This window comes from Pelmatolapia mariae, linkage group LG14, assembly GCF_036321145.2.
Source record: "Pelmatolapia mariae isolate MD_Pm_ZW linkage group LG14, Pm_UMD_F_2, whole genome shotgun sequence".
Classification (NCBI taxonomy): domain Eukaryota; kingdom Metazoa; phylum Chordata; class Actinopteri; order Cichliformes; family Cichlidae; genus Pelmatolapia; species Pelmatolapia mariae.
The window spans coordinates 35,436,613-35,458,124 of record NC_086239.1 but is presented as its reverse complement, the minus strand read 5'-3'; the positions used below and the strand labels follow the sequence as shown (position 1 = coordinate 35,458,124).

The 21,512-nt window shown below is 42.7% G+C and overlaps 2 protein-coding genes across 2 annotated transcripts in view; both read right to left on the bottom strand.

Annotated features, from left to right (window-relative positions):
- The window catches only part of LOC135933758 (uncharacterized), a 375,148-nt gene that overhangs the window by 301,777 nt on the left and 51,859 nt on the right, over positions 1–21,512 (bottom strand). The window lies entirely within an intron of this gene.
- zgc:152863 (uncharacterized protein LOC562658 homolog) lies at positions 1,542–20,762 on the bottom strand. Its single transcript, XM_063493658.2, has 6 exons — positions 20,681–20,762; positions 14,278–14,425; positions 9,450–9,556; positions 6,052–6,246; positions 3,125–3,257; positions 1,542–2,514 (listed from the first exon to the last, which is right to left on the bottom strand). The coding sequence occupies exons 1-6, from the start codon at positions 20,760–20,762 to the stop codon at positions 2,175–2,177; spliced, it is 1,005 nt and encodes a 334-aa protein (XP_063349728.2). The 3' UTR covers positions 1,542–2,174.

Below are 21,512 nucleotides of genomic sequence, written 5' to 3'. Positions count from 1 at the left end.
ATTCAACTCACACATCACAGAGTGTGCCAGGATTGGACTGCTTGTACAATGCCTGAATATTTATTTATTAAAAGTGCTGCAATTTTTCACTGTTTTACTTTAGAAGCACAAATCTTTGCACAGATGATGTTTATATGTTGATTACTGAATTTCTGGATTAAAATGTGATCTAAAGCATATTTTTAAAAGGGGTTTATACTAAAAACTTTTTTTTGTGTTCCAGCCTGAGTAACTTCGACACAGTAACATCTGCTGCAATTTTTACACCTCTGATGAACAAGTGTTAGCTTTATTTTGATACCAAGATTGTTTACACAGAGTTTGTGATTGCAGAGAAATACTCCATTCATTTTGGGGATGTCATTTTTGAGCAGGAAGCCCAGAAAACAGGTTAAACCAGACTGCTTTGTTTTTTTTATTTTTTAATGTTTACTTTTTAAGTCATACTACTTTTATGTTTTAATGCGTTTATTGCTTTATTAGCTGTGCCTGATCAATGTCTAGCTTTTTCTTTTAACCATCCTTGTAAACAAATTGACCTGATTTGACTCTGCGACGTGACATCAGATGTCTGATTGTTGTGTTGCATCATGGGCAAAGTTCTCATGCCAGCTAACCTGCAGTCTCCTAAAAGGGAAAGACCAGATTTTGTGTCATTTTTCTTTTCACAACTTCAAACAGTACAACTCGCAGTGCTGTTTCTTCACCGTGCTTGAGTTACACTGTTTCTCAGTCACTTTCTGGGAACACAATCATTAACTTTACTGCTGACAGCTGTTGTTGTGGACTAACCTGCAGCATGTAGGGGTAAAAGGTTCATCCAGCCAGGAAAAACTGTTCAGCGAGAAAGAAAAAAAAAGGTTCACCAACAGGAATTTAAAACCCTGCAACCTCTTAAAGAGTTCCTGCTGTTTTTAGCAGAGCATCTCAAACACTTGTGTGAAAACTTTCAGATTTATGTAAAAACTAGCAGCTAAACACAAATGCTGCACAAAATATCAGCTGTGTTTACTACAGCAACAACAACAAATGAGACGGAGACGTCCAAATAAAGAAACACCTCAACATTTATTAATCATATAATTCTGTGCAATAACACAATATAGAAATAATCATTTTGTAAATATTACAATTTATATACACATATATTTATATATCTTAGTTCAGATCTGTCTGCACAAAACAAAAACATTAAATACATTCAAGGTCTGAAGGCGTCAGTCACTCGAGGAACCCAGTAAGGACATGAAGATGATCCTCAAAGGCATTCGGGTCATCTCAGAGATTTGCACCTAAAATCTTTTTTTTTTTTTTTTTTTTTTATTGATTCTTTTTTTAAAAAGTGCCTACATAAATCTCCAATGATTTACTAAATTTATTGATTTCATTTAGTAAATCAATCGACTCTTAACTGTAGATTGAAAGCGATTAAATATTAAATATTTTTCCTCCATCAGCATTGAATGAACACAGCAGAAACACTTTAAGAGAACATTTGGTTTCCAAGCACTTTGCTGTACATGAAATTAACATTTTATTAAAAAAACAAAAAACAAAATCACCATCCACGACCCGAGTGTGTGTGCTTTTAAATCAGCAGCCCGTGCACCTCGACCCGTTTGGACTTTAATAGAAACACTGTGCAAAAGTCTCAGACACAAATGCAGAAGTGAAAAGAAACAACACGCCACTGACTTCACAAACGAAGCCTTGATGAGCCCCGTCACTGAGGGGAAAAGGTAGACGACGTCTCCAGAAACACACTGAAAACACACACACACACCTTCATGTCACCGCTGTCTGGTAAAAGCCTTCCTGTTTTCACACTCTCAGGATTTCACAAGACAGCGATGATACCGCACAACACACCCCCTCCCTGTGTCACATACATTCACACAACACGCTATACAATCAATGTTTCAGCTATAAATGCACTTCAGTCCTCTTCAGTCGGGTCTTTTTTGACCCAACAACTGGCCAATCAGAGCTTATCGTCTAAAATACCATGTGATAGGTCCTGATGCTGGTGAGCCAACCAGGAAAAGTGCGGGCAGTACAGGAGTCTGCCGTGAGTCCCTGTTTTTATGTTTTTTGAGCCGTTATCTGCAGAGTGAACACTGCACCTGTCACAATCATAAACTACTTCAGTCACATGTGAGTATCTCCGTCTGTCATCATGTGTCCTTATCGTCTGAAAGTGCAACGCGGAGCTGCAGGACGTCCCCGTCATTCATCCTGTCTCTGGCATGTGGCGACTGGACCTCTTCGTAAGGCGGTGGAGGGTTGTCGGGGCTTTGGCCCGATAGGAGCAGGCAGTGGCTGCCGTCTGACTGGCTGCTCGGGGAAGACTGCTGACAGCCCGGAGCCTCCTGAGCCAGGAGGAGCTGCGTGGGCCCTGGGGCTGAGCAGGCAGGGATGCGCTGCCCCCAACTGCCGTACACCGCCTCCTCATAGGAGGGAAGGGAAACTGGAAGCCCGTCCACCATCAGGTCCAGCTGGTCTGAGGAGCGACGGCTGGAGGGAGGAAGGAAAAGTAAGAGGTTAATGCTCAGATGACAACTGAAGCGCTCCTGACCTCTGACCTGAAACTACAGCACTGAATATAAAGTAACTGAAGTTCAGCCGGTGTTTCCAGCTCCTCACACTCAGACAAGGCAGCACATGATGCTAACACGCATTTCAGTGTCCACCGGTGTTTATCAGTAACCAGAATGGATACTACGAACCCTCTGGCCTTACTAGGAGGTCGAGTTGACCTAATTTAGAAGTTATTTATTATAATAATAAGACCATGTGGCAACAGCTTTGATAGCCTGATAACACTCAGAGTGTTTGAAGTGGTGTCTGTCCTGTATAGCTATTAGTTTATTTATTACTGTATTTTTATTATTTTATTAGTCCTTTATTTATCCAGGTAAAAAAAATCGAATTGAGATTAAAAATCTCATTTCCAAGAGAGACCTGGCATCATGGCAACAAAAGTCAAAAAAAGGTAAAGGTACTGTACTGTAAAGGTAGAATAAGATATAATGTGCATATAAATACACATAAGATGTCACACCTGTAAAAATAGGTGCTCAGAAACAAATACATGGATAAAAAGTCAATAGACGTTTCTCCTTACCTTTGTGATTGACAGGGGTAGAGCCGGGACTTGAGGACCAGGCAGGCGGTGGTGGTGAGCAGGAAGATAGACACACCCACCGCAGTCGTGGCCATGCTGGGCATTGAGTCGTCGGGTTTTGGGATAGGATTTCCTGAGGAAGAAAAAGACAGACATTACAGATGCTGAAAATACCAAAACCTTCACATTTTGTTGCCTTTTCCTGACTTTGTGCGTGTGCACACTGAATATTTTTGGCCACTGATTCATGCGTGGTCTCATTTATGCATGAGACCATGCATATGCAGCAGAGCCACCAGAACATTCTGCAGCAGGTTTGAACTTAACAGGATCTGTTTTCAGCTGAACAGTGCTCCAAAACTAAAATCCAGGTTCTTTGAGGGGATCTGATTATTTCCAAAATTGTGCCTGAATGCCATATGTGCATTTGGTGTTTTTGTCATCACAATAAGACAGGTAAACTGAACCTAAATGCATAACCGTGGGAAAGGTTGTGTGTTCTGAGTAGAAGCTCTGAGCAGAAATTAATTATCTATCTCAAGATCTTTGCGAGAGGAGAGATTTTCAAGCTGTGTGGTTTGTTTGTGCCCGTGACAACACGGCAGCAGCTTTCCATGAGACTGACAGCGTCAGAGAGGAAATGTTTAATGGTTATTATGGTGGCTTTGCCCGCTTCCTCTTTCTGCACTCTGACTTCCTGTTGCAGCACATTCGACTGAATGGCGACAGAGGAAGTTGGAACTGGTCTGAGGAAAGTAAAGCTGCTACTTCCTCTGTAGAGTGTGTCTGTGTTCACCTGTTAAGTAGGTCATAAGATAAAGACGATAAAGCTGCTGCGTCTGCTGTTTCTGCGTAATTGATGCATTTAACTTACATCAGTACTGAATTATCTACATTTTGTGTCAGTGTAGAAAACATTGGGGATGATTTTCAGGTTCATGTGCAGCCCTGTGCACAAAAAACAAAACTAAAAGTCCTTTTGTTTTGCATAGCTATTCAGCAAAGCATTGAAATGTGTATTCAGACTCTTTACTGAGGTAAAGTTAAGATTCTGAGCATCAAAATATAGTTAAAAGTACTTAAATAAAAACAGTCATTGCGCAGAATCACACATCGTTGAAATGCTACAGCTGAAGAGGTTTTTTCATTACTTGTACACTGCTGGATAGTTTTATAATTATATAGCACTGATAAATCTGTGAGAAATAATATATAAAAAAGGAAGTAGAGCTTTAAAGTTTCAATACAAGCACAATAAAAGTGTACTTCAGCAAAATCTAAGAGTAAATATATCGGGTCACACTGCAGCACTGGCGGCATTGTGAGACTAAGAGTACAACAGTTCAGTGGCACTGCTGGTGGGTGTTGATTCTTGTGAATGAATAATGTGGTTTCCAGCAATAATGTAGCCACAAACATTATGAGAGTTTACACATTAACAGAAAACTACGACAGAGACTCGTTTTTTTCCCCCTTGTTGTTGTTTCAGAAGTTAATGAAATGGGTGTTTTGGTAAGTGTGCAGTGTATGGGGCACCAACATGTGGCCAAAACTGAGATCTCTGTCTCTTAACACACAATGTAAATACTGTACATTTTCTAAGAAATCTATGCTCATTGGTTTCATTTTATGAGCTTTCCATTATAACATTAGTTTAAAAAAAGATGTTGAATTTAATACATTTGTATTAGTCTAGTTATAACTACCTATTCCTGAACACCGAGAAGCACAGTCATCCACAAGTGTGTTATTTAATTATCTTTAAGGGATACATCTGCAGTGGCACATTCACAGTCTCACTAGATTGTTAATGCTTAACTTCAAAAGCTTAATTTAGTGTGTTGTGATCATAGTTTTCTTTTATTCTGCTGAGACTTTGAGTCTTGCGGACGTGTGATGCTGCTGTCAGTGTTTCATTGACCAAGAGCGCTGGTTTAGCTTTAACTCCTGGAGTAGTTACTGAGTCCCAGTCAGTGCTTGTGTCCAGGGTTGTTATCCAGTTCCTCATGAAACCAGTGTTTGTGAAACTGTGCGGTGTATGGGGCACGTGATCTCGGATATCTGTTTTAAATATTGTAAAATCTGGGAAATTTGAGTTCATAATTTGCTGAACGCGTGGTATGCTGTATTAATTTCATGTGACTCAAGCTCTTTGAGTACTGCACACTTTAAAAAGCCACGCAAGTACAATTTGTTTCCTTAATTATTTTCAATAGTGCCATAACGCCACTGGCTGTAAGTTAAAAGAAAAAACGTAACAGTGGCTGATACTCATTGGTATTAATGATGAGATGGAAATTAGATGAAGATGATGAGATGAAGCTTGAAGCTTCATATTACTTTTAGGCCCCCTTCCTCTCATATCAGAAATTAGCATTAGCACATATTTGTATGCTGTCGACAAGTATTTGGTACACACGCCATCCACTTCCTGAATGCTTAAAACAAGAAATGAGCTGTGACTAAAATGACTAACCAGGCTTTAGACCGGCTGGGCTGACGGGGAGATGAGTCACAGGTAGATTATAAACGTAAGTAATAATCTCTGAGCAACACTGTGATGCTCGCTGCTGCTGGGAAATGTTAAGAGTTGTCTAAGAAAATCTTATTATTAAAGAAGGAAAGTTTAATATCATATGACTTTTAAACTGAGTAACTCCAGAAGCCTCAGAGGTGATTGGATGGTTCGAATAGAATTGAAACTAACAACTTGCTGACAATTTGCATGAGCAAAACTCGTAAGCATGGAAACTGAAACTGGCTTATCAGCTCGATTAAACACATCTAAGAGTGTGAGTTTAATGTACCATTGCTCTTTGCACTTAACAAAACACGCAAACCTCAACACCACGCCCTGATCACTTTGCTGGAGCGCAAACAAAAACACGACACACTATAACTCTGACTGGAGGCCTTCAAACTCTCACCTTTCATGGGGATGCAGGCAGATATGGGAGGGTGCCACTTTCCGTTGCGGCACCTGGACAGTGAGGTCCTCATCTGGTATCCTGATTCACAGAAGAGGCGGATGGTGGTCTTGTGAGGGAAGCCTTGGCACGGGGAGGGATCGCAGCGAAAACCTGCATATTCTGGCACCAGAGGGTGAGTGCAGTTCATTTTGCCTGCAGAAAAACAAAACACAGTGATGAGAAGAGGCCATGTTTCTCCAAGCACCAGACCTCCTGAACACCTCCTAAGTTAGACATTTGGCCATATCCAGCTGAGAGTAGATGGCCACTTGGGAGCATCTCAGTGCAGCTCCAGAAGAGCTGAAGGAGGTGGGTCCTGAGAGAAAGCTCTGGACATCCATTGTTAGTCTACGGTCCTGTGGACCTAGACCTGGACAAGTGGATGGATGGACATTTGTTCAGGATCCATCACTGATGCTGGATATTGTTTATGTTCTCCCTCGGCCCTCCTCCATTTTTGCAGCACTGCTCCATGTGCGTTTGTTTGCTTTTGGCTTTAAAGAACAGGATAAACATTGTGGAGGTGTTTTTCTCACTCCTTCCCTCCACCAGCTGCCACCTGCTGAAACTAAGAGAGATTTAGCTCCGTTTGGATTGAGGAGGTTTTTTTTTTTCTTTTTCCATTACATAAATATTCAGGGGTTTTTTTTTTTTTTTTTTTTAAATATCTCCTGTAGGCTTGCATTGCTTTAGAGTTATGTCCACAGTGTCCTTTGGTTTCACAATGCTAGCCAATGATTTTGCAGGTTTATCTGCCCCCTTTGTATTTGCACTTTTCTTAAATGTGTCATTGTGCAAACACTTGTGTGGTTCACTGTATTTATGGATAATGAAAGAGGACCTGCATGCATCCTTTGTCTGGGTTTTAAATAACTAAACTAAAAAGAAACCAAAGGGCAATAAGTCGGCCTGGAGTGCAAGTTGTTATTCCAACACACTCGAAGAAGATCAGCATGCAGGCGAGGTTTCAGGGTGAGGGGTGATGGATGAAGAGTGCAACACAAGCTGTGTCCACATGAAAGCACAGCGAGGGGATATTATTACAGCAAACAAGAGCTGATATGTGGCTAAAAGGTTCCACGGAGATTTGAGATTTAGTTCAGTTTTTTTTTTTTAATGATCTTTATTTACTCGCCCACAGCAGGCAGCTTTACCAGAAACCCAGCTGTGTTCCTAACTTCCTCTATTTCTTCATCTTTCACCTTAAAAACGTATGTGTCTGCAGAATTATGGTTTCCTCCACCTCCTCAGCGTTAACGTGCTAAGAGTAGGGCAAGTGTGAAGCTGAGAGTGCAAAATGACACCTGAATGAATAAAGTCAGGCACTTTCAAGGGATTTCACTCGCCTTCTAGAATCAAAGAAACAGATATTTAGACGCATTCTGAGCCACAAAGTTGCACTGTAGCGTTACGAAACACAGCTGGTTCCTATACGAGCTAAAGAGCGTGAAAAGACAGTTCTTATTAGGACAGGAGGAACCAGACAGCTAGTTTCAAACCTCCAAAACAGACTGAACACAGTGACCTGAAGAGAAACTGCAGACATCCTGCCTAAAGTTCATGTAGTGTTTCAAAATCAGTCATGGTAAAGGTGTCATATAAGTGTGTTTCAGTCCAAACTGCTGCAGAGGCTTTATGTGGCTTATGTGGCTTTTTCAGTGAAAAAAGAAAAAAATTTTTTTTTTAAATAAGGGTGACTTTTTGATCTTTTAGTGTTTGTGTAGCTTTTATAAATCTCATGTTAAATTTCTCTTCAGGTAAGATCAGGTGGAAATCTGAATTTCAAAATAAAGTTATCTTTTCAAAACTTTCACTAAAAAGTGGTTTTCAGTTTCACTCCTGCTGGTACACATAAGGTGAGCTGAATAAAATAAGATCATATCAGTTTATTTAACCGCTTATCCAACTCATGCCGGGGTCACCATGCGTCTGTGTTTGGAGCTCTTTGGTTGCAGAAGGATTGTGGGAATCAAAGCAATGCAAAGACACAGGGCGTTACGACATTAGTGAGAGTAATCGGCAACTCCCAACTCGTCATTTCTCAAATACCAGGGTTCCTGTTGTGAAGAGACAAGCTTTAAACCAAGCCCAGTCTTTTCCCAGGTTGTCTGTCATGCCTAAACCTGATCACTGAGTGGAAGTGAGAGTCAAAAGTGGGGAAAGGGAGAAGACAAAACCTCCTCACTGCTGTCCCACCACCATCCTTCCAGCGTCCATGAGGACTTTACATGCCTGCAAAAACAGGACTGTGACCTGTCAGGTACCGATAGAGCTGCGGCTGGAACAACTGACGCTCAGTGACGCCTTCTGCATGAAGGGGAAACACAGGAGGCGCCTGACAAAGCTGCATTATGATGTGTCAGGGTGAGGGCTCCCTGGTTCATAGAGCGCTTTGAAACAGTCCAGAATAAATGGGGCTCGGTGGAGCTCTGGCCCATCTTCTTCCATGTTTTTAATCAAATTTATTGAGGCAACACATTTACACGTCTGTGAATTTCAGGGACATCACAGCACCGTCATCAAACTGACCAATCAGCACGCTTTAGACCAGGGACGTCAAACTCACTTTACATCAAAGGCCACACACATACCCACTTTGATCTTAAGTGGGCAGTAAAAATTCCCTTTCGGTCACGGTAAAGTGGTTTAACTGCACATTTATCTCAGCATAAGAAATGTGCAAAAGTTCTGGTTTCTCATTGCTTTTAATTATAAAGTGGAAAGTTTTGTTAATTCAAATCAAAATAATGGGAATTTTCTGTCATTTAAATGTTGATCTATCACTTCATTACTTTGGTGTAGTATGAATATTGGGGGGAGGTGTTTATCAGTAGGACAAGCAAAAAAATAAATAAAAAGTCTGAAAAAAAGTTAAGTCATTACATGTTTCAATGTCCAATTCTGGTCCCTGGGCCTTATGTTTGACACCACTGCTTTAGATGAACGTTTATGGGCAAAGTGAACTGGCCTGCATGCACACTACTCATATTATAGTTGTGAAAACTAAACTCGGATGTGTGTGAAGCAGGCAGAAATAATCACTTTCTGTTTAGGTTCTTCACCCCTCGTATCTTTTGGACCATCTGAGAGCAATTTCTGTCATAAAGGGGTTAAGAGGAAGTGGCAGAGCTGACACTGGCAATCTTTTTCCCTACTTCTTCTTTCAGTCCAAAATGTAAAACCACCACGATGAGATGAATGAGCACTTTGTTAGTTCTCTAATATTCAACACTGAATCAAAGTGTGCCTCATTTCTCTGCCATCAGCTCAGAGTTTTTGCTTGAATTCTTTCAAAAAGGTTGAGTGGAGATTGCTGCATGTTTTAAAAGCGACCCTGTTGGGGTCAGAGGTCGTACCTGCAGTGAGGAGTGGTGAGGAGGCCAGCAGGAAGAGTCCACAGACCAGACTGACGGGTCCACACGGCCATGGAGAGAGGACTGAGGCCGACATCAAACCGGGCTTCCTGGTGACACAACAGAGAGTCAGAGGAGGAGAAAGCACACACAAACATGGCAGCGGCCATCCACACACACACACACACACACACACACACACACACACACACACACACACACACACACACACACACACACACACACACACACGGGGGTAACGGACGGTCAGCAGGAAGAAGTCCCCCCACCCCCACCCCTTCTCCCCACTGAAACCTTTCTGAATAAAGTGACACCCCAGCTGTGAATGCAAACACCTTCACCCTGCTTTTGTCAGCTGTGAACCAGCCTGTCAGCTTTATTTTTCAGAGAACACCTACAGAGCGAGCCAGCTGTTGTCTTCATCCACACCTGTCAGCTGCTGAGCACCACCGCACCCTCTGCTCACCAAGTAGCTGCAGTTGCAGCGACGAAGAACCTCGCTCTGATTTTTAAACACAAAACATCAGATTTAAAGCCCCACGTCCTCCCCTCTGTCTGCAGCATAAAACCTGCCATTTTCAGCCACATTTAACTCAGAAAGCTGCTTTTAAAATGCAGAGAAGCAACAACGAGGAAGATGTTTAAGATTATTATCCAGATTATATCCCACCGGGATCTTTGTCTAATGTTTTGAAGTACTGGGGAGTTTCTCCAGCCTCTGAAGGATGTTTGAGAGTCAATGGAGTAACTGAATAATCGTGTAGCATCTGTTTGTCACTTTGTCACAAAGCAGCGTCAGCCACACGTTATATCACAGCTCTGTGTTAAAATGCCAAACAGTCACACACTTTTATTTGCTTCTACTGGAAATGCAGCAAAGTAACAGTAAAACATGGATTTTACTGATGATGGCTGAGCAGAAGTTTTCTGCAAAAATAATCAGATAAAAAGAAGATTCGCCCACCAGCTTTTCAGACCTTCTGTTTGTGAGGTACAGCCAATCAGAAGAAAGTTTGACTGCTTGTTTCAGTCAGAGGAGGAACTGAGGATCTGCACTGATGCTCAGTACAGTTCAAATAAAGATTATTTTGGACTCAGAATCATGCAGAGCTACTCTAAAAGAGACACACACCCTACTTTATTTCACCATCTTCCCATCAAACCTTTAACCAAGACAGCACGGCCTGACTTCAACCTTTCAGGTGATCCATTCTGAAACTACAACCTCCCACTGTTTACGGTTTCAACAGTGGCCATATCGACCACCGCCGCCGTCTGACGGCGCCGATACAAAACTTTCTTCACGCCGAAACCGAAAGCAATCGCCACAGCAACCAAACCTTTATCTCCAAATCACTAACATTGCACGCACACACTTCCTGAGATAAACTGGTACCAGACCTCTGCCGGAGCCTGAGCCCAAATGCCAGCATGTGTGAAAAGGTGCGTGTAGGTGTACTTTGCTCTCTTTCATTTGTGTTCGGTGCTTTCATGTCGACAGAGATGCCAGTCATCTCTGGAGCAGCCGGGGGAGGCCCCACTGCTTCAGCATACCAGCCAGGCTTAGATGCACACACACACTACAGATTAACACACTGAAATACACACACACATTCACACCTTCTCCATCTTCTGTGACCACAACCTGCGTGGGAGGTCTGCATCTTAGTCATCGTGGATCTGTGTGATATTAGAACTTGTGCTGTAATGTTTGTGAAGTTAGAAAAAGCCTGGAGGCAACAAGGCTGCCGTGACAACAGAGTGATAAAATAAAACCAGCCTCATCAGGCCTTCCTGTCTCGCTATAAAGCCCTGAAACGACAGCCAGGCTTCGCTCGGTTTGGCAAACTTTGCGTTTGAAGATGTGAAGCACCAACGCAGACTCGATCAGAATCGTTCTGGAGACGCTTAAATGTCAGATTTCCTGCCGACTTCAGGCTGCGCCGGTGCAGTCTGGGTGCTGAGGACTGGTGATATGACTGGCAGATGCTACAGGTGACTCCACACTGCAGGTGCACCAAAAATGCAGCTGCACAGTGAGAATAAGATAAACGCAGAACAGAGAAAATAGTTCCTGGAGCATGTTTTGGACTGCCCTCCACCATCACCTACACCTCCCCTTCATGACTGAGGTGAAATGATTTCACCGTAACTCAGGGTGGCCACGCCTGTGTGTACACATTACACCTTCTTTATCTCATATTAGATCACCTAAAGTAGCATTTGCTCTTGTTTAGCTCGCTCTTTCTTGGAAATGTTTTCTGGCACACAGGACCTGATGTTTTTTTTCCATGTTTGCAGCCACAACATCGAGCTGTTTGGCACAAACAGAGGAAGCAGCTGGCGTGAGCACAGGTGAGAAGGGGACTGCAACCTTGAGGGAGCCTCGCGGTCTTGTACAACATGACGTAGACAGTAAAGATAAGGGGAAAAACAAAAGCGTGAGTTATGGAAGTTATCAACAGTAGTTTGTAGAAGGTGGTGTTAAGCCACATCTGAGAGCCTTGTTGATGAGTAGCCGTGAAGAAGAGTCCTCCTGTGAAAACCTGAACTTTGCTCTTTTTGCTCCGGCTGTGAACGTGAGAAACGAGCAGGCAGATGGAGGAAATAACACTTAATGTCAGGGTATGATTATTACCGCTTTTAATTAAGAACTGACTCCAGTTTTTAACCACAAGTTAGAGTAAACATGTGAGCTCCATCTCAGATATCATAAGATAGCATGTGATTAAACCTGTGTTTGGGGTCAGGCTCCAAAATACGTCTTTTCAGCTGACCATGCGGCAGAAAATTATTCCTCACTTATGTTTTGAGACAACAACAAAAAAAGAAAGAAAGAAAAAACATCAGTGATGAAGCAACAAACAAAGAAACAGAAACCTGGCCTCTGTGTACACAATGCACAGCAGCACTCTGTGGAAGTGCTGATGCTGCATTACTGAACCGATGGCAGGGATGCAGCAAGCATGCCACCCTGCAGCTGCTGCTTCTGTGTGCACCAATAGTTATTTGAGACACACGAACACATCTCAGTGCAGGAGGGAAACAGGAATATCGTGTGTGCTTCACTTAACTGAGACATAAATTAATAGAGAAAAACATGGAAAGCAGGATCATTTCGGAAGATGGATCCTTGGATGCGTCCTCGCGCTTAAAAGCACCATCAGAATTGCTGCCTGGTTTCTATATTATGTTTATAAATGGATGTATACATATGCAGGTTTTACAGTGTGTCGTGTTTTGCATGTATGTTGTATCGCTCTATATTTTATAGCTGGTCTAATCGTGTGTGCCGCGGCTAAGGGAGCTGCAGATCGAGACAAAAATGTGGTGAAAGTTCAAAGCTAAATTAAGAGATCTGTATATGCACACACGCAAAACACTGGAGATCCTTCCTGATGATCTCACTTCACTAATCTCATCCCTTTGAAGGATGGCTCAGATCAGTTTGTGGAAATGATTTTATCCATAAAGTGTTTCCTGTTCAGTGAGTCAGATGTAAGATACTAAAGGTCATAAAATCCACCAGAAATTAACCACGCACTAATATTATGGCAGTAAAACCGCTTTGGTCTGATATTACAGATTCATTTAACCGCTCAATCAGCCAGATCTGACAGAAACTTTCATATTAGCTCATCCACCACAGTCCAGATCCTTCCTTCAGGTTTTTACAATTAACATGTTTTGACTCCTAGATAATTTCTCTCATTTTGCTATGATTTTTTAAAAGTAGTTGATTAATGTTGAAGAATGTGGAAATCGGCCCAGCTACGCCTTCAGATTTCTTCTTTTATCATTCAACAAACAGCATAAAAACAGAGGAAAGCAGAAAATATCTCAGAACAACTCATACACTAGTTTTCCTTCATCCTGCCTCCTCAGTCCCTCAAGAGTCAAGATTCCTCGTTCACGCAAGCATAAAGAATTAAGGCATTACTGCCGGACATGGTGCAAAAAAACCTTAGCATAAATACTCTCACATAAAAACAAATATTAATGCAATATATAAATAAAACTGACTGAAAAGTACGTCCCCCATCACAAGTCCACATCTGACGGTCTTGGTGTTAATGAACGTGACTCAAAGAGCACTTTTCTCACCTCACAACCATACAGTACATCAGTAACATCACAAGTGCGCTTGAGGGTGATAACCTCATTACTCAAAGGCTTTTTTTTCTGCATCTGAAGCTCGCATCATTTCCAATATTCATGAAATGTGGCAGAGAAAAGCAGGAAAGTGCTTAAACCCATATTTCAGCTGTAGACCTAAACTCTTACAGTGCAGAGCCCTGACAGCTTAAACCCATTCAAATTAACCCTTGAAGAGGCTTCAAGGACTCCTGGAAAGCCTTGAAACTAAAAGCCTGTCCTTAAAAGCTGCACAGCTCCTGTCGGATTACAGATTTCTGCGCACAAACACCGTTTGTTATGTAAAAATCTCCCCCGTTCCACCGCATCATCATCAGCATGACGGACTTGTTATTTTTAGGCCCTTCAGTCGTTTGTGAAGGAGCTGCTCTTCTGTCACCGCAACAATAATTCAATTACAGAAACCGAGCGCCCCTGCGCGATCTGCTGTGACCGCCGACGTTTGCTGTGTGTGGATCGAACGACATCAGAAAAACACCCACACACCAGATCACAGTGGGGAGTCCTCGCTTTTCGTCTTTACACCTGCGTTATCCCGCCGTCACCGGGCAGGTAAGCGCAAAGCCCGACACCTCCTCGGTGTGAATGGAGCGATGGAAGAGAGTGAAAATGTCAGAAATAACATCTTTAAAAAAAAAAGAAAAAAAAAGCTCACCTGAGGGCTGAGAGCGAGGCACGGCGGGGTGATCGTGCACCGGAGCGGCTGCAGGGCTGTCGAGGACTCCTGGTGTGCTTCCTCACCGGTTTCAGGGCGCGAACCGAGGGTCGATCAGACCTCCGCGACCAGCTGACGATCGCTGCTCCTGCTCAGCAACAAGTGGGACCTTTTGGGCTGTTCTCCCCTGACTCATCGATCAGCTGTGTTTGACAGCGACACATAGGCCTCCCATTGGCTGCTGCAGCCTCCAAACACCGCCCACCTGCGCGCCTGCCGTCATATTCTGGAAACGCTCTCTTTAAGCCACAAACACACACACACACACACGCGCGCGCTTTAGTTCCTCTTAGCACAATTAGGAAAAGGAAACTGTGGCCGGTTCCAAAATAAAAATAAACATATACAAAGAAACATTAAAATGAGCTGAAAAGCCGATGAAGTGACTTCCTGGAAGCACATTTAATTAAGCAGCGGGCTGAGCTGCTCGCAGTTATGATGAGCTGAGCCTGTTTAACATGTTTGTTAAACACAAAGCAGACTACAGCTCATAGTCAGGTAAGTCAACAGCCCTGTTACTACACCCTGGGAATCATGTCAGTGATGGCAACAGATTATGGGTGTTATGGTAGTGATGTTGCAATCACAAGATACCCATGCATTTACGCAAAAACTGTAAATCATGCTGTGTTTCACAAGAACTGAATAATCTACATGTAACAAGCAGGAAAATTTCCACTATTCTTCTATAGATCTGTTTTTTTCTGTTAGCTACCAGAGGAGTCGCCCCCTGCTGGAGGCTAGAAAGCTGCACGCACAGACTGTATTTAAAAGATGGACGTAGCATTCGGGTTTTGTAAGTAAAGACTTAAACCTTTTTTCTTTCAAATGTCCAGCAGAGGGCGACTTTTCTGGTTGAAAAATGGACAACTCTACCTGTTCTTTGATCTATGACTTCAGTTAGTACTTTCATGAGTTTGGTGTCTCCTTCATTAGTTTCAGGTGTTATTTTATAAAACCTGATATCCACTTTTACAAATGACGGTCCCCGTTTGTTTCAGCACGGAGGGATTCTTCAGGGCGGGTGATTCACGAGTGTCTGCCTCATGAACATGGGCCTAGGTGTTGAAGTTAGATCGACCTATTTCTAGTGTTTTAAAACATCAAGATGGAAACGATGAAGACTTTCAAATTGAGTCTTTATGATGGAGCTTCACTAACCACTATGTGACATCACCGCTCATACAGTCATCTATAAGTGAAACTGTGAGTAACATTAGTAAGACAAGGGCACAGGGTCAAAACAAGCAACCCACAGGTGAAGTGCTGGAACTTATTTGAAACCAGATGCTTTCATGATGATCAGAAACAGACAGTTTAGCCATGATTTCTCCTGCACGGGTAAAGAGGGGCTCTTTAATGACCAAATTAGACCACACTTTACAAATCCACCATCAGGTTGCTCTAAGGAGGGCTTCAAGCTAATGACTGAGGTTGTAAACCCACCAGGAAACTGTTTACTGGGGTTACAGATTACGAAAGCAGAAACTTGTCTCTAATCAGAGGAGTCGCCCCCTGCAGGTTAAAGTAACTTCACTTTTCAGGCCTCATCTTTTATAAAATGGGCTTTCTTGCACACAAATGTGTGTGTGTGAACAACCACATTTCAACTGAAGAGAGGAGCAGAATGAATACAGGAAGAAAAACAAGTATAAAAAGTATCCAAATTCAGTTTTTCTTTTTACATACTTCAAAAACAACCTGGTTCCAAGTTTTAGGTAACCCATCCCAACAGGCACAGATGCACACTCATCTTGAATATAGCACAAGATCTAAACATACAAATAAGCAAACCCTTCACTTCTTCTTTCCCATCTGTCTGAGGTTCACACGCCCACAGGGACCACAAACACAGCTGTCATTGTTTGGAGGAACCCACCCTTCAGTCTCACTGTTGACAGTAAAAGCGACGAGCCGCAGCCTGCAGAACACGGTGCCGGCGGGGCGAGTTGACGGAAATACTAAAAATAAAACAGCACTGACTCCCTGCGTGCTGCACAAGTGAATTTTATTTTATCAAGGTTTCCTCTGGTGGCTGTATCAGCTCATCAGCAAACTCACAAGAAGTTTATCAGGTGTCAGATTTTAGCCTCACTGTGGCAACATCTCTGCACTAATTGCATATCATCCATGTACGACTTCCTGCTTATAAACTGATGACTGATGACTGTGGCACACTCAGCAGCTCTGAAGACAGAAATAGGAAAATAAAACTGTTTTTTAAATACTAGAAAGAAAATCCCGCACTTGACAGCAGGGAGGAAGAACTCCCTTTTCACAGGAAGTTGTTTGGATTGAAGTCTTAGTTGGACTGATTGTGAACCCTGCACCTTATGTTTGACCCCACTGTTATAGACAGTGTTGGGGAGTAACGGAATACATGTATCGGCGTTACGTATTTAAAATACAAAATATGAGTAACTGTATTCCGTTACAGTTACCGCTTAAATAGGTGATAATTAGAATATAGTTACTTTGTTGAAATAAATGGATTACACGGCGGTCTTTTCCTGTTTCATATGTTAGGCTATCCCCTCTCTAATTTTGGTAATTCCACCATTGCCGGAAATCCAAACAAAACACGCAATAAGAGGCTCTGACCAGAAATCTGACTGCAATGCAAACTCTGTTTGCCAGCAACCAAGCTGCTCTCAGAGACAAAAGACTCCAGCTCCAACCTAAAGAAACATCTGGAAGTAAGTTCTTTTTAAACAGCTAACGTTAACCTATTGCAACTTCCTTGTTTTAGTTGTGGTAGCTACCTGGGTTATTTGCCACTTCAGTATCTTCAATGTACTATTGCTGTGATTTATTACTATTACTGAAGGCTGCATCACAACCTGCTAGCTGCAAATAATCATGTGCAGTTCTGAAATCAGACAGAAAGAAACATATTACAGGTACAGAAATAGTTTTAAATACAAGATCACTGCAAAAAGTGCAGCCTTACCTAATGTCCACCCTACTGTTACTCACTTTATATTAAGATTTAAAAATCGAGTTGGTAATGCTTTCAGAACTGCACATGATTATTTGCAGCTAGCAGGTTGTTAAATGGTAAATGGCCTGTATTTGTACAGCGCTTTACTTAGTACCTATGGACCCCAAAGCGCTTTACACTACATTCAGTCATCCACCCATTCACACACACATTCACACACTGGTGATGGCAAGCTACATGTAGCCACAGCTTCCCTGGCGCACACTGACAGAGGCAAGGCTGCCGGACACTGGCGCCACCGGGCCCTCTGAGGTTGTTAATGCTATCCATCAAGTCTAAAAGTCTGTGGTCTATGAACTAACTAATGCCAGCTAACAATGTTAGCTCGGTGGCGAGTAGCCTTCAGTAATAGTAATAAATCACACAGCAATAGTACATTCATGTAGTTGTAAAAAGCACGACAATATCTTCTCTCTTGCTCTTGGCGAAGGCGGTCGCACTTTTTTTCCTCCTCCTCTCCTCTCCCTTAGCTTCCCTGCTTAGCCTCTTGTGTCCTTGTCTAGTCTCGTGTTTTTTGTATTACTTTTCCCTGGAACACTCTCTCACAGTCTGTTCTCTAAAACCTAAAAGAGGAATTATGGATTTGATCAACTGGTCTCTGAATGCAATTGACACCCCCTTCTCAACGAGAAGTCTGGGCTCGGGTGAGCCTGAGTGCTGAAGATATCTACCTATTCGGAACCATGATAACAGGGTTCTTGCTGATCGGAGCTGGCTTGGCCCTGGCTTATCGAAGAATTAAGGAAGCGGAACCGGCTGTTCAAACCCCCACAAGGCTGCCGGCTGGGATTGAAACGATGGGACGAGGCGTGAGTTTCTCGAAATGGGTCATTGAGCGCAGCACGGATGAGATCTTGGAGAACCGCACGGCTGCCGTGAATACTCAGAACAAGACCTCTGAGTGCAAACTGATTACATCTGGAGGGGCTCGCTCGGAATAACACCTCTGGGCACAAATTGATCACATCTTGGGAAGTGCACTGCGGTCGTGAGTTCTCAGAACCTGCTCTTTGACCACAAGAATGACAACATCACGGAACATAAGTTTGGATAACATCATAGAAAGCTCACGGCTCTCCAACGGGAGATTGAGAGACCAGTGTTGGACTGTTAGAACAGCTTTGAAATTCTTATGAGTTGTTCGCACTAAAGTAAAAATCATCATCATTTTATGCGGAGACCCCTTCGGCGCCAGCTGTGGGCTCAAGGCTGGAGCTGAACAACAACACCCTGATAACGACTGTGTTTAGACTGTTCTTCCCATTCTATGCAAGGCCACCTGGGTTGGCTGGAAGACTGTTTACTTAGCCTGGCAGGGCGAAGGACACTGTCTGAGCTGAACTCTGGACACATACACACACACACACACACACACACACACGCACACAGACATATACACATGCAGATATACACTCATCCCTCCTCCCCCTCCAAACGCCTTCGACGCTTATTCCCTTCCGATGCTGACGGTGGATCATGGAGCCCGGATGTACTGTCTACATTGGCTGTCTCTCACCCTTTACCCACCCCTGTTGCTTGTCATGTGTTTCTTTGGTGTATTAAGAGTTTTTTCATGTGCTATGTGCAGAGGTGTTTTTTTTTCTGTTCTCAAACTGATCTCCCTGTTGGAGCTCAGTCTGGGGGGAGTTATTTTTTTCTCCTTATCTTTCCTCATGTTGTGCTTTTCCATGTTATACCCCTCTGACCTGTCTTCCCCATGTGATGTTTGTGTAATGTATGTGTGGTCGGATGGGTAAGACGGCGCTGGCACGGCTGGCAGCCTTAACCCAATTTCCCTCGGGATGAATAAAGTATAATCAATCAATCAATCAATCAATCAATATATCAAGTAATGGTCTGCTGGACCCAAACTGGGAGCTGGTTCCACCAGTGAGAGGTCTGACAGCTGAAGGCTCTGCCTCCCATTCTACTTGTGACAGCCTCACAGTCTGTTTTGTTGGGTTATGTGACTTGTGGGTGGAGCAATTTAATTCTATCAATGTGTTTGTATCTGAGCTGACCTGGTTTTTCTCGCTTCCTGCCTGATGGACTTCAGACTTTTCTGCTACCACTGATTCACTGATCCTTTCCACCGCTTGTCAATAAAACAGTTAATGCATATCTTCCTTGTGTGGACTTCCCCTTTAGTTGCAAGCTAGAGTCACTTGCAGGCACATTCAGGGGGCTTTAGCACCAGCCCCTTTCCCTTTTTTACTTTATTTTTTAAATTTGTGTGTGCATGTGGACTCCTGCCTGTGCCCTTCAACAATAACATTTAACTAGTAATCACATTTTTGCTAAATAAAAGGATCTGGCTTGCTCCAGTCACATGATTACGATTAACCAATGCCCCAAATATCTCAAAATGCTGATTTTACAGCAGCAGAATTATTATATCTCTACAGTTTAAACATTTAATAAGCCTTCTGCCTGCACAGAGTGGATAGTCAAACAAATCGTCATCATAAATACATTATTTTGTCAATAAATACATTTTTATATTTATGATTTTATTTTATTTTTTAATTCTTATTACTTTATTATTATCGCACTACGAATAAATAATAAGGGAAGAATTCTGGATCACGGTTCCAAGCGCTGTCACCAATCTTTGCATTTCATTATCTCCTAACACCTGTTTAATCAGCTACCATCTCTCCTGTGGACTTTTTAATGTCTACATCATGACTAGATCGACACAGGCCTGCCCTCCAGCACTATCAGCAGCAACATTGTACCCAAACATAGGCTACGTTTGCTTTGCATTGTCCCCCACCTGAAGACAGTGATATAGTATGATGTGATTCTGGGTTGTTGTTCTTCAGCTTGGTTCTGTGTGTCCCTGTTTAACTTTGAGCACCAGCCCCTTCAAACATCTCTGCACAGCCATGGCCACTTGTAACATATGTTTACAAACTATGAACCTATAATTAAGCCTGGAGTGTGAGAGCGAAGAGCTGCTTTAGGATAATGAGATCCTATCAGGCCTTTAAGATGCGAGGAGGAGTAGTTCAAACTCAAGTGGAGTGAAGGACGACTCAGGAACAGACGCGTACGTTTGTTATTGTTTAACTGCCACCACAGAGGTAAGGCACGAGAATGAGGAGCCAGCTTGACACACTAATTTAAATGTTTCAAATTCAGTTTACAGGTAGCATATGTTTAGAAATGAGAATGTAACAAAAAAAATTTTTACTGTCATGTTTGCTTATTTAGGTCATCGAGACCTCAGACGTGTCAGAAGAGCCGCAAGCTGCTGTCATAGAGGAAGGGTTAAGCTGCACTGAGCCACATACCAAACAGAAAGCATGAAGACGCCATCTTTAAAATTTAACCTCTCACCTGAATTCTGGTCTGTGTCTCTGTAATAACCTCTGATCTGTAACTGGGCCAAGCTCTTTGAGTCGTGTTTGTTTTCCACCATGTAAACACATTTATGCACGACCAACATTTCAAACACACCAGGCACATGAAGAAAGGAAATAAGAAATACACAGACTCTGGGGATCTTTTACAAAAACTGTATTTGCAAAAAAGTAAAATTTGCAGAGTAAAATCTATGTTTTTACAACACCAGTGACATTTACAAAAACGGTGCAGGTAGTCGCTCGCATGTCTGACAAAACAACACATCAACAAAATCAGATATTCAACAAGTCAGTGGAAATCTGAACAGTCTGTTTGTTTCCCCTTCACGTGTTTTATTCCAGTCAGTTACTCGTTCGCTGTGGAAACCAGAGGAAGGTCCTGCAGGAGTTTTCCCAAGAAGCAGGAAAACTTTTAAAACGATGCCTCAAAGAAAGGCACTGAACCCTGAACCCTGTTAACAAAATGATCCACAGGACGCCTCTGACAGATCTGTAGGAAAATTGAAAGTTAGCAGCCCTGCTTCCTGAAAAAAATCCTTTTGGACCGGACCTCTTCCCTGCCCCCATCAATCAATCAGGTGTCTGTGAGGAATGTCAGTGAGAGCTGTCACTTTAAGCATGTTTAAATGATGAAGACCCCTCAGATATGTGAGATGAGAAGAGGATAAAGCATCATGGAAGTGTCCTTCTCCCCCATCACCAGCGGTCCCAGCGTCAGAGTCAGTTAGTTGTCTGTCAAGTAGTGACTGTAAATGTTAAGGCATGAAATCACGACGTGTCTGCACACACAGCAGTACAATCTGGTC

What these genes read in the sequence shown, in the direction of transcription:
- zgc:152863 (XM_063493658.2), bottom strand. Translation starts at nt 20,762, where the DNA reads ATGGTGGAAAACAAACACGACTCAAAGAGCTTGGCCCAGTTACAGATC. An exon ending in GCCTCGCTCTCAGCCCTCAG is followed by an intron (nt 9,557 to 14,277) that starts GTGAGCTTTTTT and finishes TTGTGTCACCAG; the next exon opens with GAAGCCCGGTTTGATGTCGG. An exon ending in CTCACCACTCCTCACTGCAG is followed by an intron (nt 6,247 to 9,449) that starts GTACGACCTCTG and finishes GTTTTTCTGCAG; the next exon opens with GCAAAATGAACTGCACTCAC.